Source organism: Theobroma umbraticum, unplaced genomic scaffold, assembly GCF_002168275.2.
Source record: "Theobroma umbraticum cultivar Fairchild unplaced genomic scaffold, ASM216827v3 scaffold_30.0, whole genome shotgun sequence".
Lineage (NCBI taxonomy): Eukaryota > Viridiplantae > Streptophyta > Magnoliopsida > Malvales > Malvaceae > Theobroma > Theobroma umbraticum.
This window is the reverse complement of record NW_018397254.1, coordinates 1,534,301-1,551,173: the sequence shown is the minus strand read 5'-3', so window position 1 is coordinate 1,551,173 and position 16,873 is coordinate 1,534,301. Positions and strand designations below refer to the sequence as shown.

General features: G+C 32.5%; 2 protein-coding genes across 3 annotated transcripts in view; both read right to left on the bottom strand.

Moving 5' to 3' along the window:
* Positions 1-3,251, bottom strand: part of LOC110422900 (cation/H(+) antiporter 18-like) — a 7,250-nt gene extending 3,999 nt beyond the window's left edge. The window contains 2 exon segments of the mRNA XM_021436966.2: positions 732-898; positions 3,171-3,251. The gene's annotated coding sequence lies outside the window, so the exon portion shown is untranslated.
* Positions 3,252-5,746: 2,495 nt separating this feature from the next.
* Positions 5,747-10,208, bottom strand: LOC110418557 (cation/H(+) antiporter 18-like). 2 transcript variants are annotated; one of them, XM_021431320.2, is made up of 4 exons: positions 10,063-10,208; positions 8,320-8,582; positions 7,169-8,170; positions 5,747-7,057 (listed from the first exon to the last, which is right to left on the bottom strand). In XM_021431320.2, the coding sequence occupies exons 2-4, from the start codon at positions 8,518-8,520 to the stop codon at positions 5,840-5,842; spliced, it is 2,421 nt and encodes an 806-aa protein (XP_021286995.1). In that variant the 5' UTR covers positions 8,521-8,582; positions 10,063-10,208; the 3' UTR covers positions 5,747-5,839. The 2 variants fall into 2 exon arrangements, with proteins under 2 accessions (XP_021286995.1, XP_021287003.1); XM_021431328.2 differs by lacking the exon at positions 10,063-10,208 and adding an exon at positions 9,803-10,005.
* Positions 10,209-16,873: the final 6,665 nt, after the last annotated feature.

Here is a 16,873-nt window from a genome sequence, read left to right as displayed (position 1 = left end):
CGGACTTTTATAAGAAATAGATGCAGAGTTTAAAGGATTTACATTAGTTAATATATTAGCTAAAACAATAACTTTACAACAAATCCTGATAAAAAGAGATACACCGGATGGAAAACCTGTTTGGTTGCAGAGAAAACAGCAGTGTTAAGGGAAAGAAAAGAAATAGCGGTTTCTTCCCTCATGATTCCAAGACTAAACTTTTCCGCTCAAGTAAGAGAAACGAATTGGATTCAAACTCAATTGAGGTTTTCTAAAAATCCACGCCTCTTCGTAAAATACAGAAAAGAAAACATAACAAAAGGAACTCTTTTTAGTTAATTTTGCACTAAGCTTTTGAGGTTCTCGGCAGCCAAACAGAGCCAGGTATAACAGATGCACATGAGCGTCATTAAAAAACACTACGCATTCAAAGTACATTTTATTTCCCTGGAGACGTTGTCTGTTGCGTCGACAAACTGGAAACGAAAAATACATGAAACCGCTGATTTAGGCGAGATATCAGGCATACTCAAATAGCATGCAAGATCCCAGAATTACCTATGAACTAAAAACACAATCCATTCATCCAGAATTCAAGTGACACATCCCATAAAAGTCAACGGGAATCAGAAACAGAGAAACAGAAGAGAGTTCTTTTTTTTTTTTTCTCGCTCTCCAAAAGAGCAGTTGAGGAAATCAATAAAAAAAACCAAGAAAACACACTTTGCATTGTAGAGAATAATGGGCAATACCTTTGTTTCACGAAAGAACGGGTTTGGGCTCTCTTCAGCCGAATGAGAGGTTTCCGGAGAAAAGGGTTCTCTGTAGGTTTGCTTCTAAGTGATCAAAAAGAAAGATACCAGAGATTTAAATAAACTTTTTCTTTCGTGCTTCTTCGGCATCACATTCACATGGGTATCTGTTTGAAAGATACAGAGAGTTATTGACTTTGAATAGGACACCTATACTATACTACGATATCCTACAATTCCTTTTTGTTTCTCTCTTGACTTTGGAAGAGCAAGAAGCAAGACTCCTTTTTGAGGTTTTATAAGTATAAATTTCTTTCCTTTGTATTTGACTTTTTTACAGCTGTAATTATGATGGTTTTTTTTTTAGGATTGGGTGGATGGCACTGTTTTGGAAATTTAAAAAGTTTTTATGTAAATCAATTAGACTCTATCTGGAATTTCCTTTCCTGTTTCAATTGTCTTTCTTAGCCTTTAAATTTCAAATGTCAAGATACCCATCATTTATTAATATGAATATATTAATATTTATCTGTCATTCCTAATTTGCCACTTCAGTTCCTTCTTAGAGTTTTAATTGCATTATCTATTGTCAATCATGAAAGAGCTTTTTTTTAATTGATTTATGTATTTATATCTCTATTTTATATACATATATATGATTTTCAATTTCATATCAAATGACAGATAAATTGGACATCGTATACTATATTAAATTAATTTTTTGAAGCGAAAGCAATGACTTGTAATATAAAAATTTATATAATATTTGCTTACAAAAGGACTTAAGTGGAAGTAAAGCACCCAATCAGGGGGCAGGTCGCATCACGATGATCACCGTTCCAATGTGACCACAAAAGTGGGGGATATATATGTCTGTTTAAGAATGTAGACTAAAGCTGCTTTCCCTTTGGATTTAGCGGTCGTCCTCCTGTCTGATTCCTTAACTTGCTTTTCTAAACAGAAGGGATTCTTGTCCACCGTGGCACTTTTGCTGATTTAAGAACTAGTTGAATAGATAATCAAAAGCCATTACACCATATAAAACTAACTAATTTCATTACCCTTGAGCATAATTATACTGCCTTTCTTTTTCTCAATTCTTCCGCAAACGCCATTATTAAATGGCAGCTTCCATGACATTTATAGCATCTTTGCTACCAGAAATAATTAAGGTATTTTTCCCTTTTTTTATTTTTTCTTAATTTAATTGATAGTTATCTCAAAAAATAATTATTTTTTAATATTAATTATATTTTCAAAATCAACCAAAAGTTATATTTAACTAAACTCCACTCTTATGTGGTGGTTGCTATTTCATGGTTGACATTACATGATCAGATCTGATTGTGAAAGCCATCGATTTGACGTCTGAGTCGTTAGATCCAACCATGGTGCATCAGATTGTTTCATTACGTGGATGGCACTTTCGATGGTAGACTAACAAAGAAAAGATAAAAAATAAAATAAAAATATTAAAAATGTATTTATAAATTATAATATGTTAATATTTTAAAATTTTAATTATAATAATGTTTAAATTGTAAAAAAATTAATATTTTCAAAATATTAGTGTTTAATTTATTAAATTATTAATATATTAAATTTTTAATGAAAATATAAATTAAAAAAATGAAAAATGAAAGTAGAGTAAAAATAAAAAAATTATACTAATATTTTAATAATAAAATTTTAAAATTTTAAAATTAAATAATTTAAAAAAAATTTCTTATTTTTATCTTTTTGGTATGAATTTTTTTAAAATATGTGAAAGTGTGTACTAGCTAGTGACAAGACCTTGAAAAGAAGGTACTTTTCAGTGACAAGCTGCTACGGCTAATGGCCTCACGCCAATGGCTGTTTTCTAGTTCCCCTCAGACTATCACTCGCCAAACAAGACATGGTATGCTGGCAACAAAATAAAGCGCTCTCCCTCTCTCTCCTTAAAGAGTGGTCAACATTACTCGTGCTGTTATGTCCATTAAAAGTTGCAAGAAAGTGTGGTCAGCACTCACATCTGTCAACAAGGTTCCTTACAGGATTTGGCTGATATTTTGGAAACAAGAATATTCTCCTGAAAGAGCTTTCCTGACGCCATACTACAACTGTAATCGTTCCAAAAAGCCTAATGTCATCTCTCTCCAATCTCAGTTTGCATCATCATTATAAGATATAAGATCAGAAAATGGAAATGCCTAAACAACCCAATATCATAGTTTTGGATCGAATACAAAGAGGAATGCAAGATCCCAGAATTATCTATGAACTAAAAAGACAATCCATTTATCCAGAATTCAATGTGGCATTTTCCATAAAACTCAACAGCAATCGGAAACAGAGAAACAGAGCAGACGAGTTGTTTCCCAAAAGAAGAGTTAAGGAAATCAATAAGAAAGACAAACAAGAAGCACACTTTGCATTGCAGAGAATAAAAGGGAACACCTTTTCTTACGGAAGAACCACCTGATTCCTGAACGAGACCTCTGGAGTTTCGCTTCTGGAAGTATGAACAGATTGAGAGAAGCTACAACCAACGTTTTGTAATATTTGTGATCTATTTCTCTTGACGAAAGTTGCAATACATTCTGCTATTTATAAGTGCAGTTCTGTCTTCAGTCTTCAGTACTGTAACAAACTTAACAGAATGTATGTGAGCTAAATTACAAGATAACCTTAACAAGTTAATGATATTTGGACAAATGCCATCATGTTGACTGTTACTGTTAACTACCATGTGCCCTGCACATGCTCAAATCTTGCATGTTTCACATGCTCAAATCCTCCATTCTTAACAGTAAAAGACCAAACAACTAACATATTTGAGATTTCAATGAACTTTTTCTTTTGCAGCAAAAAAGGAAGAAAAAAAAAAGGCACAAATTTGTTTCTTCGGGATCGCATTCACATGGGCATGTGTTTGGAAGATGAAGAAAGCTGTTTTTCCACGTAGACAAAAATGCCATGTCGAGTAGGTACATGTTTGCCTAATAAAGTAATTAAGTGGTAGTAAAGCGCCTCATAAACAAAGTGCTTAATGAATGACTAAAACGACAGTGACATCAGACGGTAGGTCCCATATTTCGGTTGTTGGGATTCCATGATCACGGTCCAATGAGATGGCAAAAGTGGGAATATGTTTTTGTTTAAGAACTTGGCATGTTTGATTCCTTAAATTGCTTTTCTAAAGAGAAAGGATTCTTGTCACTAGTGGGACTTTTGGCCGCTTTAATAATTAGTTGAGAATAAATAATCAAACACCATTACACCATATCAATCTAGCCAGATGGAAAATCTATTATCACTAACAAAGTTCTTTAGACTTGAGCATAATTATACAAATGGCAGCCCCCATGATCCTAAACGTCATATCCATATAGTGGGTGGAGGGTTGGGCCTTTGGGGTTTGACTAATTCTCCCCCAGCTGCTGATATTTTTGGGTTTTGGCAGCATTGAGAAATCAGAAATGGAGTACTAGCTTTAGATGATATTCGTATAGCCGACATGATAAGGGTTTTATCTTTTTCCTACTCGGAAATGATCACGAAGTATGGGTTTGATCAACGTGTCTCCTGTATGTAGAATTCCAGCTAGAAGAGACAATTACTAACGATTCAAATAAAAAAAACTGCAAAATGAAAATTATTGATGTTTACGGCCACAAACATTCCATGAAATGGGAAGGATTGAAAGCAGGATAATCATTCGCTAGTTGTTTATTGTTGTTGACTTATTGTCCAGTAAATCGACTTCGTTTCTTAATGAACGAAGTATGCATTATAAAAGAGAGAGGTCAACTTCATGATATATATATATCGGTTATGACCATCATGCGCTTGTTTTAGTGTCAGCCAAACGTTCTTCTCAGGCCAAAACCTGGGCCCTTAAAATATATAAAGAATTCCCAGAATCTGATCTATGGGAAAGAAACTAGGATTCAATGAGCTGTGCACTTAAAACCGACAGAAGAAAGGAAAAAAGATTAATTAGGGAAAGTCAAACAGGTAAATTGTCTACTGGGCACTAGCCTTAGTTCAAGGGCGGTCCATTCCTGGACCCTGGTATACGACTTTGCTCCAACCTAACTTTTTACCATTTTCTGCTAAATTTCTTCATAAGTGGGAGGTACTTGTCAATTGAACTTTTGTTCCAGTATAGGAACTGCTCATCTGTTGACAATATGGCTCAAGGGTTGGAGTCATTGTAGGGATCAACTCGAGGCCTACAAGGGTACAGAAAGAAAAGAAGACCAAGACTTGCTAAAAACACCCAACACACACTGAAGGCCAGCTTCTAGACAAGAAGATTGCATTCAGATGCTGTATCCCTTCCCAGTGGCGAAGGGCCAAGCACAATTTCCTCCCTCCAAAATCGTATGGAAAAATTGACATGTCAAACTCTCCGGTGAACATGAAACGGTGTCGGTGACATGCATCATAGATATGTCTCATCATGTGATGCATGTCAAGACATCAATTTAGTCAAAAATGGTTCATTTTTCTTTTTCAATTACATCTTTAAGCTTTAGAAATATCAATCTTTCTAGGATTCTACCTTCTTTATTTCTGATGGGATGTAAAATTATGTAAAAGGGAACTGATACTATTCGATAATATATGTGCGGCCATTGATGAATTGGGCAATGAAAAAATGTTCCTTTCATTTTTGCAAAACAACAAAAATAGCAATCAGTGGATTTTTCTTTGAAAACAAATCAATATACAGTTTAATCAGACAGCAGGACGTGTGGAGAAACTAAATGGAAAATTATGAAAGGTTGGAATAACATTCTTATGTACTTTATTCAACGAAAAGTATTGGTTGAAATTAATTAATACCATAAACCAGACGTTAAAATTTTTAAGCATCATGATACATGAATTTATCTCAATTTTAGTTTTTTTATTAATATTCTTATATGAAAAAATTAATTACGGGTATAATGCTGATTTTGTGTTATTACATCATAGTTATAATGGTCCTTGACATTGCATTAATCATCATAGGGGTATAATGCTGATTTTTAATAATTAACATATTTAATTTTCATAATCACGGTTGTAATCTGATCATGACGCTGTACATCCAACTATCCAAGGCAGAGCAAAGTTGATCATGCACTTTCTATATCCGGATCGGGCGTCTCTGCAACCTTCGTAGAAGTTGCTGAACGAGGAGGTGAGTGGTTTGTAAACTGTTGCACCACCAAAACAGATGCTGAGGTAGAAAATTCAGGGGAAGTCAACAGTTTGCCTACTGGCCCTAGTTCAGGGCAGTCGCTCTTGGCATTCAATGTGGCTGCCACCTGACTCTCAGGCATTCGACCGACCAGGAAAAGATTGCATCGGCTGAATTCTCGAATTACTTCAATAGTTTCCATTGAATTTCGTACTACTCTTTCTTCATAACTTATTGTGCGCTCATTTGAGATTTTCTTCTTAAATTCAATCAGAGCCCGTTCATCAGTTGACCCTTCAGAAGCATTGGAAATTGTGTTTATATCAGTTCGGACGATCTCATCGCCTGAAATCTCAGGGCCTGGTAAGAAGCGAATAACGGTTAGACTGATGCCAGGGTGCTCGGCCATACGTGCACCATAAGCCAGGGCTTCGCGATCATCATGTCCCCCAAAGAACAAGACTGTTATGATGGAAGAAACATTGCTTGCAGATATATGGGTAGTTCCACCAAGACCCCGATCAACTAAGATCCCCACTGAGCATGGTGCTTTCTCGAGAACTTGCTTATTGACCCAATGGAACTCGGTTCGAGTTGTCTCCAATGACCCATCCAACCTCTGGTGCTTATGAAACGGGAGAATTATCATGGCTGCCCTTTTTCTTTCAGCACTAGTGCAGATATCCTCGTGCATGCCAGACATTGCTGAGATTGCCGTCATTGGGCGGACAGACACTCTGCTTAGCTGCCTGAAAGTCTCAAAAGCAACAACAACTTGATCACTATTTGATTGTTTACCCTTATTCCAGAAAGGTAGCCCATTCTTTCTTGCCTTGTGGACCATAAGTATCGCAGACGGCCTTTCTGAGAGTTCCATGAGGTGCATTGCATAGACACATAGTCCTTCCTTTTTCTCAGTTCCGCGTGAAGCCTCAATGAGATTTATCATAGAGGGGATGTTTCTTGTACTGTGGAAGCAGGCCAATAGTCGAAGCTGAGTATTAGTGTCTTTCCTCTCGATTGTCCTGTATTTGTGATAACGTTTACTCATTCTTTTAGCCGGCTTATACACCGCCATCACAAGAGGAGTAGTTATAAAAGTGGTAAAGATTGCCATCAAAACCATGATTGCAAATGTTTGATCACTCAATACCTGCAATATCAATTGGAAACGGTGATAGATCAAGTATAATATATAAACAGAACGAATGTATAACTGTACAAGGCCTTAAGACCAATCCAACAGCCAAAAAGTAAGTTTTACCTTCCTGTCTTTACCAATGTTTAGAACAATGAGCTCTACCAAGCCTTTAGTATTCATGAGGAAGCCAAGAGCTACAGCCTCCTGAAAAGGCAACTTGCACATAAGGGAAACGGATACAGTGCCAACTATCTTTCCAAGACATGCTGTAATGATCACTAGAACGAGGAGACCCCAAGACTGAGCCCCTTGAATTGTGGCTACATTTGTCTTCAAGCCACTGGAGACAAAATACAGAGGAAGGAAAAGGCCAGATACAAGATCTTCAACCTTTTCCACCAGGGCACCAGCAAATGGCCCTTCTTTGGGGACAAGAACTCCAATCACAAATGCACCAAAGAGGGCATGAATTCCAATAGAATCAGTAACAAAACCAGCTGCCAAAACAGCAGCCAAAGTAGCACATATGTACAGTTCTTCCACTGGTTCACCCTCAGGGCAACGCTGTGCCATCCATTTAAATATAGGAGGGACAAGGAATATGCAGCAAAGGACAAAACCAGAACCACACAAGAAAACCCATAATGATACTAGGGGAGAATGGCCAGTTCCTGATAGGGCGATGGCAAGAGCTAGCAGAATCCATGCAGCCACATCATTCACAGCTGCCGCTGACATTGCCATTCGGCCAATATCTGTAGTTAAAAGCTTTAGTTCAGCCAAAATACGGGCTAAGACAGGGAAGGCAGTAATGGAAAGAGCAACCCCCATGAAGACAAGAAATGGAGCTTCATCTACACCCTTTGAGATAGTTGCACGGAGGGCAAACGATGTTCCTATTCCTAATGCAAAAGGAACGCTAATCCCTGCAAGGGCTATACTTAGAGCTTTCTTTCCTGTGTGGCGGAGTGATTTTGGATCCAACTCTAGGCCTACAAGAAACAGAAAGAAAAGGAGACCAAGATTTGCCAAAGTATCCAACACTGTGAGGCTCCTGGATGGAAAGATCGCATTCAGATACTTTTCGTTTCGACCTAGAGCTGATGGACCAAGTAATATTCCTCCCTGCAAAGAAAGTGGAAAAAAAAAATTGAATAGTCATTTTCCCCACTACTTAAGCGTCTCTGTCCAAAAGAGACTGTATATGGAATCCAAAAATCGCAGCAGTGACTGTGCAAGAAATTCAGAGTATGCGTACAAAGAGAGGAACTTACAACAATCTCGGCTATGACACGAGGCTGTCGTAAAGGCCTAAGAAGAAAAGCAAGGATGCGTGTGAGGACAACCACAAGGCATATCTGAAGGATTGCGAGAGGGAGTGCATAATCCAGAGGATTATCACCCTGGAACAACCCGTTAGACGTAGCCCTCATGGGAGCAGGGCAGTGACTTGCAGTTGTAGCATTCGTGGCCATTTTGCACCAGTACCACCACCACTGCTATCACAAAACGAATTTGCTGATTCTAATTTCAGTACCTGCATCCACAGAACGGAAAACAAGTAAATCAGAAAGAAAATAATTACAATCATTATCGTTGCAGATGTTTTACAGTAAATAATAGGACCAGCAAGATCAAACTTGGGTTGAGCCTTTCAAGTCTGTTACTTGGGGAGGTTCTTTTTCTTTTTTTATACATGGTGGGACATGATACTTTTTCTTCGTCTAGAAAAAGCCTGTCTAGTCAATTTTATCTGGCTTGCTTTCCTAATTCTAATCTAGCTTTCCTTGTCATATTCAAAATCCAATTATGATATCCCAATTTGCCAGCTTTCTGCCCTTACATTTGTCTCAGCATCTAATTTTTGGTAATTCTTACTTATGTAAAATATACATTTGTTTACAAAATTAAATTTTGATTGATAATAAGGTCTCCTAATTTTAATTTCTGGTTTGTTTCCTAATTCTAATCTAGCACTAGCAGTATAATTCCTAATTCTAGTACTATCCAATTATCAATGAAATCACAAGTCCAAAATTTCACTTATTTGAGCCTTAAGGCTTAAGTATTCCATCTTAAAGGTTTCATATATTTAATAATTAAAATATAATATCAAGAATGTCAGGTGTAATAAAAATTATAAGAAAGTATGTAGTAAGACTTGGAAAAAATGAATAAAACGTGAAAAATCCTTTAAAATTCAGCCATGATCAGCCTCCATGGGACCATAGAGCTTCCCGACATATGGGAACCATATGATAAATAAATTAAATAATGATAAATCATGTAAACCTAACATGTCAATATCACATGACAAATAATCTAAAAATAAAATCTCTGCATTAATCCTCCCTTGCATCCACGTATTAAAAAAGTCAAAAATAATACAAAAAACAAATCTTATACATGACAACTTCTTATTTGAACAAATCACAGAGATTTCGAAGCAACTTATTGATATTACAATAATAAAATTTATAATAAACCATAAATGGAAGAAATTTACTAAAATCAAGCAAAAAGGGTATAGAATATTAATTAACTCAAGCTTAGTCTTAAGAACTGTTACTAAATATTTTGGGAATTAGGTTAAGGTTTAAAGTTATTTTCTTTATAATACGTATCCAAAAAGTTTGAAAAAGAAATTGAGAGAATTATAATTAAGCACATGAGCAGTGGCACAAGTGTCCTTTCCATGTGGTTGAACGTTTTAACTAAACAGACTAGGAGCAGGAGGCCCTGCGTTTTCCGCGTTACCTCGTCCAAGCAACGGTAGCAGCCTGCACTTGCCATGTGCTCCCAAAGACAGTAATGCCCCCAAACTCGCCACTAATTTACAATCTCAACCACTAAACTTAGTTTAACGACCAAACTAGATCTTAAATTAATATGAATCTCATTTTCTCAAAACTTAAGGAAAAGAAAATGAGACGTTCTGTTTTCGTTATGTTTTCTTAATCACCAAACAGACTTGAGAAAATGAGAAGAGAAAGGGAAGGACAGAGAGAAAGAGTCACCTGAATCTGCACCGAAAGAATCTGGTGAGTTTAACTAATCACATTCGTTTTCTCTTCATATTTATCAGAGAATCTCTGTTTATAATCAGAAGAAATGAAGAACAAGAGAATCGAGCATGGGTGTGTGGCAGGAGGGTAGGCGAAAACCTTCCATTTATAGACCCCGCGTAATGATTCAACTTCCGGTTTTGCCCCAAATTACACCAACTTCCAACTACAGTTATTGCCAATTTCTTTTGTCATGACAAAACTACCCTTACTCAATCATTGCTTAAGATGTATTAAAATGTCCTTTGCGCCTTGTTGGGTAACGAATGGTAATAAAGAGAGAATTTCCATGCAACTGTAGCGAGTTAGTAGTTTTGAAGAAAGTTAAGTCTATCACGATTTCTCAATCTAGACCGTAAACAATCAACTTTTATTGAACTCTTTAATGCTACAAGGAGATAAAAAAAAACATAATGTTTTAAAAAGTTTTTAAATTATTTAAAAATATTTAAATAATTTTTATTTTTTATTATATTTAATTAAATTTATTTATTTTTATTTTTGATCATATAAATATTTATGATTATCCACTTATGTGACGTTAATATGTAAGATAAAAATACTACATGGTTATATCATCTTATCATATCATTATATTACGATTCCTACTATAATATGTTAATACGTCACGTCATTCATTATAATATGTTAACATATCACATTAGTATTACATGATACAAAATAATTGGTAATATTAATTAATTATTAATTATAAGAATTTATTTAATTTTTAATAAAAATATAAAGATATCATTGAATATATTCGAAGAATATGTAAGTATTTATTTAAATTTTTTAAAATATTATTCAAAAAAAGAAAAAACAAACAAACAGAAAATAGCTAATGGTTCTTGAACATTGATTATAATATAATCTAAACTAAGGAAATATAAATAATTATTAGAATGTGATAAAAATGTTAGCTTGTGGGGTTGATGTTGTGCGCTGCTAACTTTCCAATTAATTTAAAAGTTATAAATTATTCTCATTTTTATGTGCTCCATCTTTGAATATTATTGCTCCTAGGCTCCTAGCTATATCTAGAGTATCATAAATAGTAAGTGTCAAATGAGAAATGTTTTATTTATATTAAATGACCTCAAAATGATTGTTCCTCCACAAGTAAAGCATTTCTATGGAAAGGAGAGAACAAATGTGCTCGATTCGTTTATGTATATATCACTAGCATTTTCGTGGAAACTATTTCAGGTCAGATGCCTTTTTTTATGTGCTTTTTGGCAACGAAATATACATCACAAAAATCACATCATATGTACTCTCATGGATTCCAATTATTCTTTTTGACAAGCTAAGGTTAGTTACAAAGACTTATATGTTGAAATTATTAACTATGAAAGTGACATACATGTTGAATTATTTCAATTTTTATTAGTGCAAAGCATGAACAATTAACAAATTTCAAAAGCTAGTTTTATGGTAATTTGAATTGACTTATTAAAAAAATTATCGTCATTCTAATATGTTATTAGCACGGAATCTAAATCTTATCAGTATCATAAATGGATATTCTTTGGAACCTAAACTACTTGTAGATAACTTGTATCACACAAATTATTGTCAAATTGGAAACGATTTCAACTGTAAAAGTTTGAATGGGAACCTCTCGTGGCACTGGTTTTGTACTGCTTGCATCATGTGATGAATCGTTGTGTCATTCACAGGTTTCTGGGCAACATTTGCATGACATGGAAAAGGAGGGAGAATTTTTTTGATAAACTACCAATATTGACTGGGTCTAAAATTGAATCTCGAGCTGACTTTTAAAACAAGTTTAATTTAAAAATGAAATACCACCGTCTTCAATGGGGAGGAAAAGGATATTTCACATTCTTTAGTAGCAAACCTTAGACATATTATGTAGTGTTGATATATATATATATAAAATTATAAAAAGAGATATTCAAATTTTGTTTTTTAAACAGAAGAATTATACATCAATTAATAAATTAAATATTTAAATGTATATTATATAATGATTTGCTCTGATTATACTTACACAATTGTATTCGTGTCTCCCCTCACTTACCCTCATCTGCAACAATTCCTTAATTAGTACATAATATATATATATATATATATATATACATAGGTTTGAATTTAAATGGCTGGTTAAATATTTCAGATAAAGCTCTTCATAAAAGTGCCATTTTTTTGTTAAAATTTTTCAATAAAAATAACTTTATATTATTTCTTTAAAAAGAAAGGATTTTATACTATATGTCAAAGAAAATCTCGAATTATCATTGCCTAAGACTCTCATTGGCATTAAAATCATCTTGATATAAAAAAAAAAGGAAATACATGGTTCGGCTGCACTAAAAAGTATTGGCAACATCATCAGAAGAGCAACAGCTTAAACAAACAAACTCATTGCTAGTCGAAAGCAAAAGCTGGCAGCAAAATCAGTTATATCATTGTTTTGATAACCCAAAACTTACGTAGGATCCGTGTCAAAGCAATAAAATTTTAATACATGGTTAGTTTTTGTTGGAGAACTTAATGAAAGTTACGTTTAGTTTTTATTAACAAACCCTAGATGGATCAGCATTGGATAGAGTCAACCCCCCCATATATGGGTAATTGATTGGAAACTATTTTGCAAACTCTGCAATGAAGTCGCTGTTCAATTTCAACCCTGTAAAGGTTACAAAAACTACGTATAAGGGTATCTTTATCCTTTAATAAATTACGTAATTAATTAATAAGCCATGATCTGAATATTCGAATTTCTAGTCAAGCACCAATCACCATCAAGGCCGCCTGAATTTCTGCTCTATGATGATTACCTGAGAGAATAAGTTTTGGTTGAATTGGTATCTTGTTTTTCATTTTAGCTTTTTGCTTGAGAAAAAAAATAAAGTTAAATTAATTTTTATTGAACACAAGCTAATGTTTTGATTCCTAGTTTGAAGATTCTGTATATGTATAGTTATTTGATTTAGATATAATATTTTAAAAAGTTTCTGAACTATTTAAATAAGTTTTTGTTTTTATTATATTTAATAAAATTTATGTATTTTTATTTTAAATTATATAAATCTTTCTTATTAATAGTTAACTAACCATGTTAATCAAAATGATATTTTTCATTTTTTTTATAATATGTGACATTAACATGATACGTTGACTTATTATAATGGAGTTAATATCGTTTGGTATGAAATGACATTTAATAATAAGGGCTTGGTTGAACAATAAGTTGTGATTCATTAATAATTAGGTACACAACTATACACAAAAAAAATGGGCCAAATTAAAATTTTGTTTACAATCTAAATCGGTTTATATCCAATCAATAAGCTGCACGTGAGGAATTTTTCAAGATTGGAAGATATTAAAATGGTACTTATAGTTTTGAATGTATATTATTGTCTTCTTTCAATTTAACAAGTTTCAATGGTTTGACTAAAAATGAGTTGACATAATTCATTAGTGAATTAGGATCTCATCCAGATTTAGAAATGTCGGTTTGCCTAAAGCAGATTATTCAATAAGAATAAATTAACCCCCATTTCTAATTTAATTAAGCTGTTGCTGCGTTGTATTATTACTTCTCCACAAGACATTAGGGTTCTTAATTAGTTAACAATTGATTGAATGGCCCGTGACGTAACTCCTTCAATAATGTACATCAAGAAATGCACCAATACTGGGGGTGACAAGCTTTGAATGCATGCAAGTTAGTATTATTTTAACAATGAATGCAAATTTTTAATTATAAAATGTGAAAATCTGAAAACGAAGAGCATAAATTTTTTTTTTTTAAGATGAAAAGCATAAATATTAATAATAGTATATATGATCCAATGTCAAGAAACAATTGAAAAATATCGAGACGTATGATATGTGGCCCTCAACGATTGCTTGAAAATAAATAAATATATTATATATAACAAAAATTTTAAGCCGGCCGAGTATAAGTAAGATTTCAATCAAAAAAGTTAAACAATTCCTTATGTGATACAAATAATTGAGTAGACCATTAATTGTTTTTTGTTAAAAAAAGGGAGGTTCGATGTCACCTTAAAAATTACTAATAATGTATTGAAGTTTCAAGAGAGAGCAACTAATTCGCTTGGAATCTTCAAATTTTAAAGAGAGACGCATGTTGTGACATATGATTTTACTATATAGTATTGCACGATTGTTTGACCCTTAATTTTTTTATCCAAGGATCTAGTTAATTTGTTTGCTTATCGATCGGGATGACTCGTATATGAGGCGCATCATGTTTGTCAACAACATAGTCTTGTACGCCTCAAGGAACCTCACTTGAACTTTCAACGCAATGTTAATTTAGCCCATTTTCACGGCTATATTCATTTCCATGTTTTAAATTTGGTTTTTTAGGTGGCTGCAAGTGTTGGAGTTGTTCACTTTTAATTCAAAAGACACATTTATTAAATGAAAAATGATTTTTATTTATTATATTAGTTTTTTTATTATAAAAGAAAATGACCTCTTTTTATTCACATATTTCAATTTTAATATCTCTAATGATATTTTTTGTTAAATATCTCATATCAGTGAAGAATTAGAGAGATTCGATATCATTTGTTAATGAGTCTATACTTTCAACTCAAAAAATATATGATTAAATAAAAAAACTTTTATTTATAAATTCAAAATCTATCTTAAAATTCATGATAAAGATATACTATTAATTTAATTAAAAATTAATTCCACTCAGTAATATTTAGTAAACCTAATCAAATCTATGGCGCTGCCACGACTGGACACATCATAGTTCATCATAAATGTTATCTTTAAAAAAATATATCCCAACTCTTTATAATTATTCTTATTCTTATTTTATAGGTAGGCACGATGAATGAATAAATTAGGAGAGTTATATGACTGAAACAGGGATTCCATTGCTGGGAGAGGCCATACGTAAGCGATTCGCAATCATATCAACTTCTTCAAAGCGTGATTATAGTTTGATTATATTTGTTTAATTAAATTTTAAAAACGGTGCTTGTAAATAAGCTTAGCATGAGAGATGATGTCAGCACCTGTTTATTGTCAAATTTTCTCATTTTTCTAAGTCCTTAATTTTTTTTGTTATGAGTATTTTCCTCTTAATAAGGTATGAGCAACAGATTATGGGGGAGATATGCTGAAATAGAATTCCTTCATGTAATTAATTATTAAGGTTAACACATTGACTTTGAGATAATAATTTTACATCAAATTTGTTTTAATTAAAAAAATAATTAAAGAGTTACAATTTAATAATTAAGTGTGAATATTCTATCTGTATTTGTATATCAATAGGTTAAAATTAAAATGTCATGAATCTCAGGGATAAATGTGTCTTGCCCTTATAAATAAAAATATTCTTTTATTTAATAATTATATTTTTGTGATAAATAGTATCAAAACTTACTCAACTAATCATTAACATAAAAATATAATAAATTGTATATTAATTAAAAATGAGATAAGTTTTGAATTTATAAATAAAAATTTTTCTCCACTTAATAAATCTTTTAGATTATAAATGTGAATTCATAACAAAACATAATTCCTATTTTAAGTAATAGTTCAAGTAAGTCTTGAGCCCGGACCTCTATGAACTATATATCCTCATTTAACTCTCTTCTTTGAACCGACAACTATGTTTGGGCTAACCGAGCCTCCTTCATCCATCGGGACCAACAAGCTGTTCCAAACAAAATCGTGTGTGAATATAGACAAGCTTGATAGTCTTAGCAAGATAAAAAGATTAGGAGGTTTGATAAATAAATATTCTATTCGTTCTCTATTACTTCAAAGCAAATATTGAAGTAACCAAATTATAAGAATAACTACCAACGATTAGCCACGGTTGTTTCAAAACGATCTATTCAGCTTGTGAAGGGACATTTTCTCTATCATTTCAAATTAGATATCAGTAAATTTTTAATTTGTCGTCTCTAAAGTTTCAATAATAACCTTTTTCTTTCTTTTTTGTTTGGGATGGTGTGATTTAATTTTAAGCCAAACATTCCAACGAAAAATCAGCAATATGATATTTTTCTTTTTTTCATAGGATAAGATTAGTAATGTTTTGTAAAAAAATTATGAGAAATTCAAAAATTTAAAGTAATTGGTATTTTGTAAAAAATATGATTATTAGTAATATAATTACTGAGAAATAATTTTGCAACATTTGATATAACATAAAAAGTGATGATGGTAAGAAATGTGATTGTTAGAAAAATTAGATTGTAATGTTTGATTTGAAAATATTTTATTGATAGTGTAATATAAATTACAAAATTACTCTTAGATAAACAAAGATTGACAATCAATATTTAAAAAAAAAATATTATTGCTTGAAATCATTCTTAATATATATATATATATATATATATATATATATATATTAGAGGACAAAATTTGTTTGGAATTTACCATGTATGGATAATGGTTCATATTGCTAAAATGAGTTCTCTATTTCATTAATTATTCTCTCTCAAAGTTGTTTTTTTTTTTTTGGAAATTAAGTTTTGAATTAAAGAAAAAGAGAAAACAATCATTTACTCTAAGTTCATTACATGGAGAGTTTGTTTTCTTATGCCTTAATCTATTATAACATTCCAAAATCTTTACCCAAAATGTAGTCAACCAATCTATACACAAGAATCAAAATTCTCTTGTTGCATTGGGTATCTCAGACTTACTCATCAATCCAAAAACAAAAATAAAAAACACACACAAAAAAAAACTCAATAAGCTCATTGATGAAAGATTTACA

Bases quoted from the DNA above. Each gene is read 5' to 3' on its own strand.
- LOC110418557 (XM_021431320.2), bottom strand. From the start codon at position 8,520: ATGGCCACGAATGCTACAACTGCAAGTCACTGCCCTGCTCCCATGAGG. The intron at 8,171-8,319 runs GTAAGTTCCTCT...CTTTCTTTGCAG, and splicing joins GTGTCATAGCCGAGATTGTT to GGAGGAATATTACTTGGTCC. The intron at 7,058-7,168 runs GTAAAACTTACT...TTGATATTGCAG, and splicing joins ACATTGGTAAAGACAGGAAG to GTATTGAGTGATCAAACATT.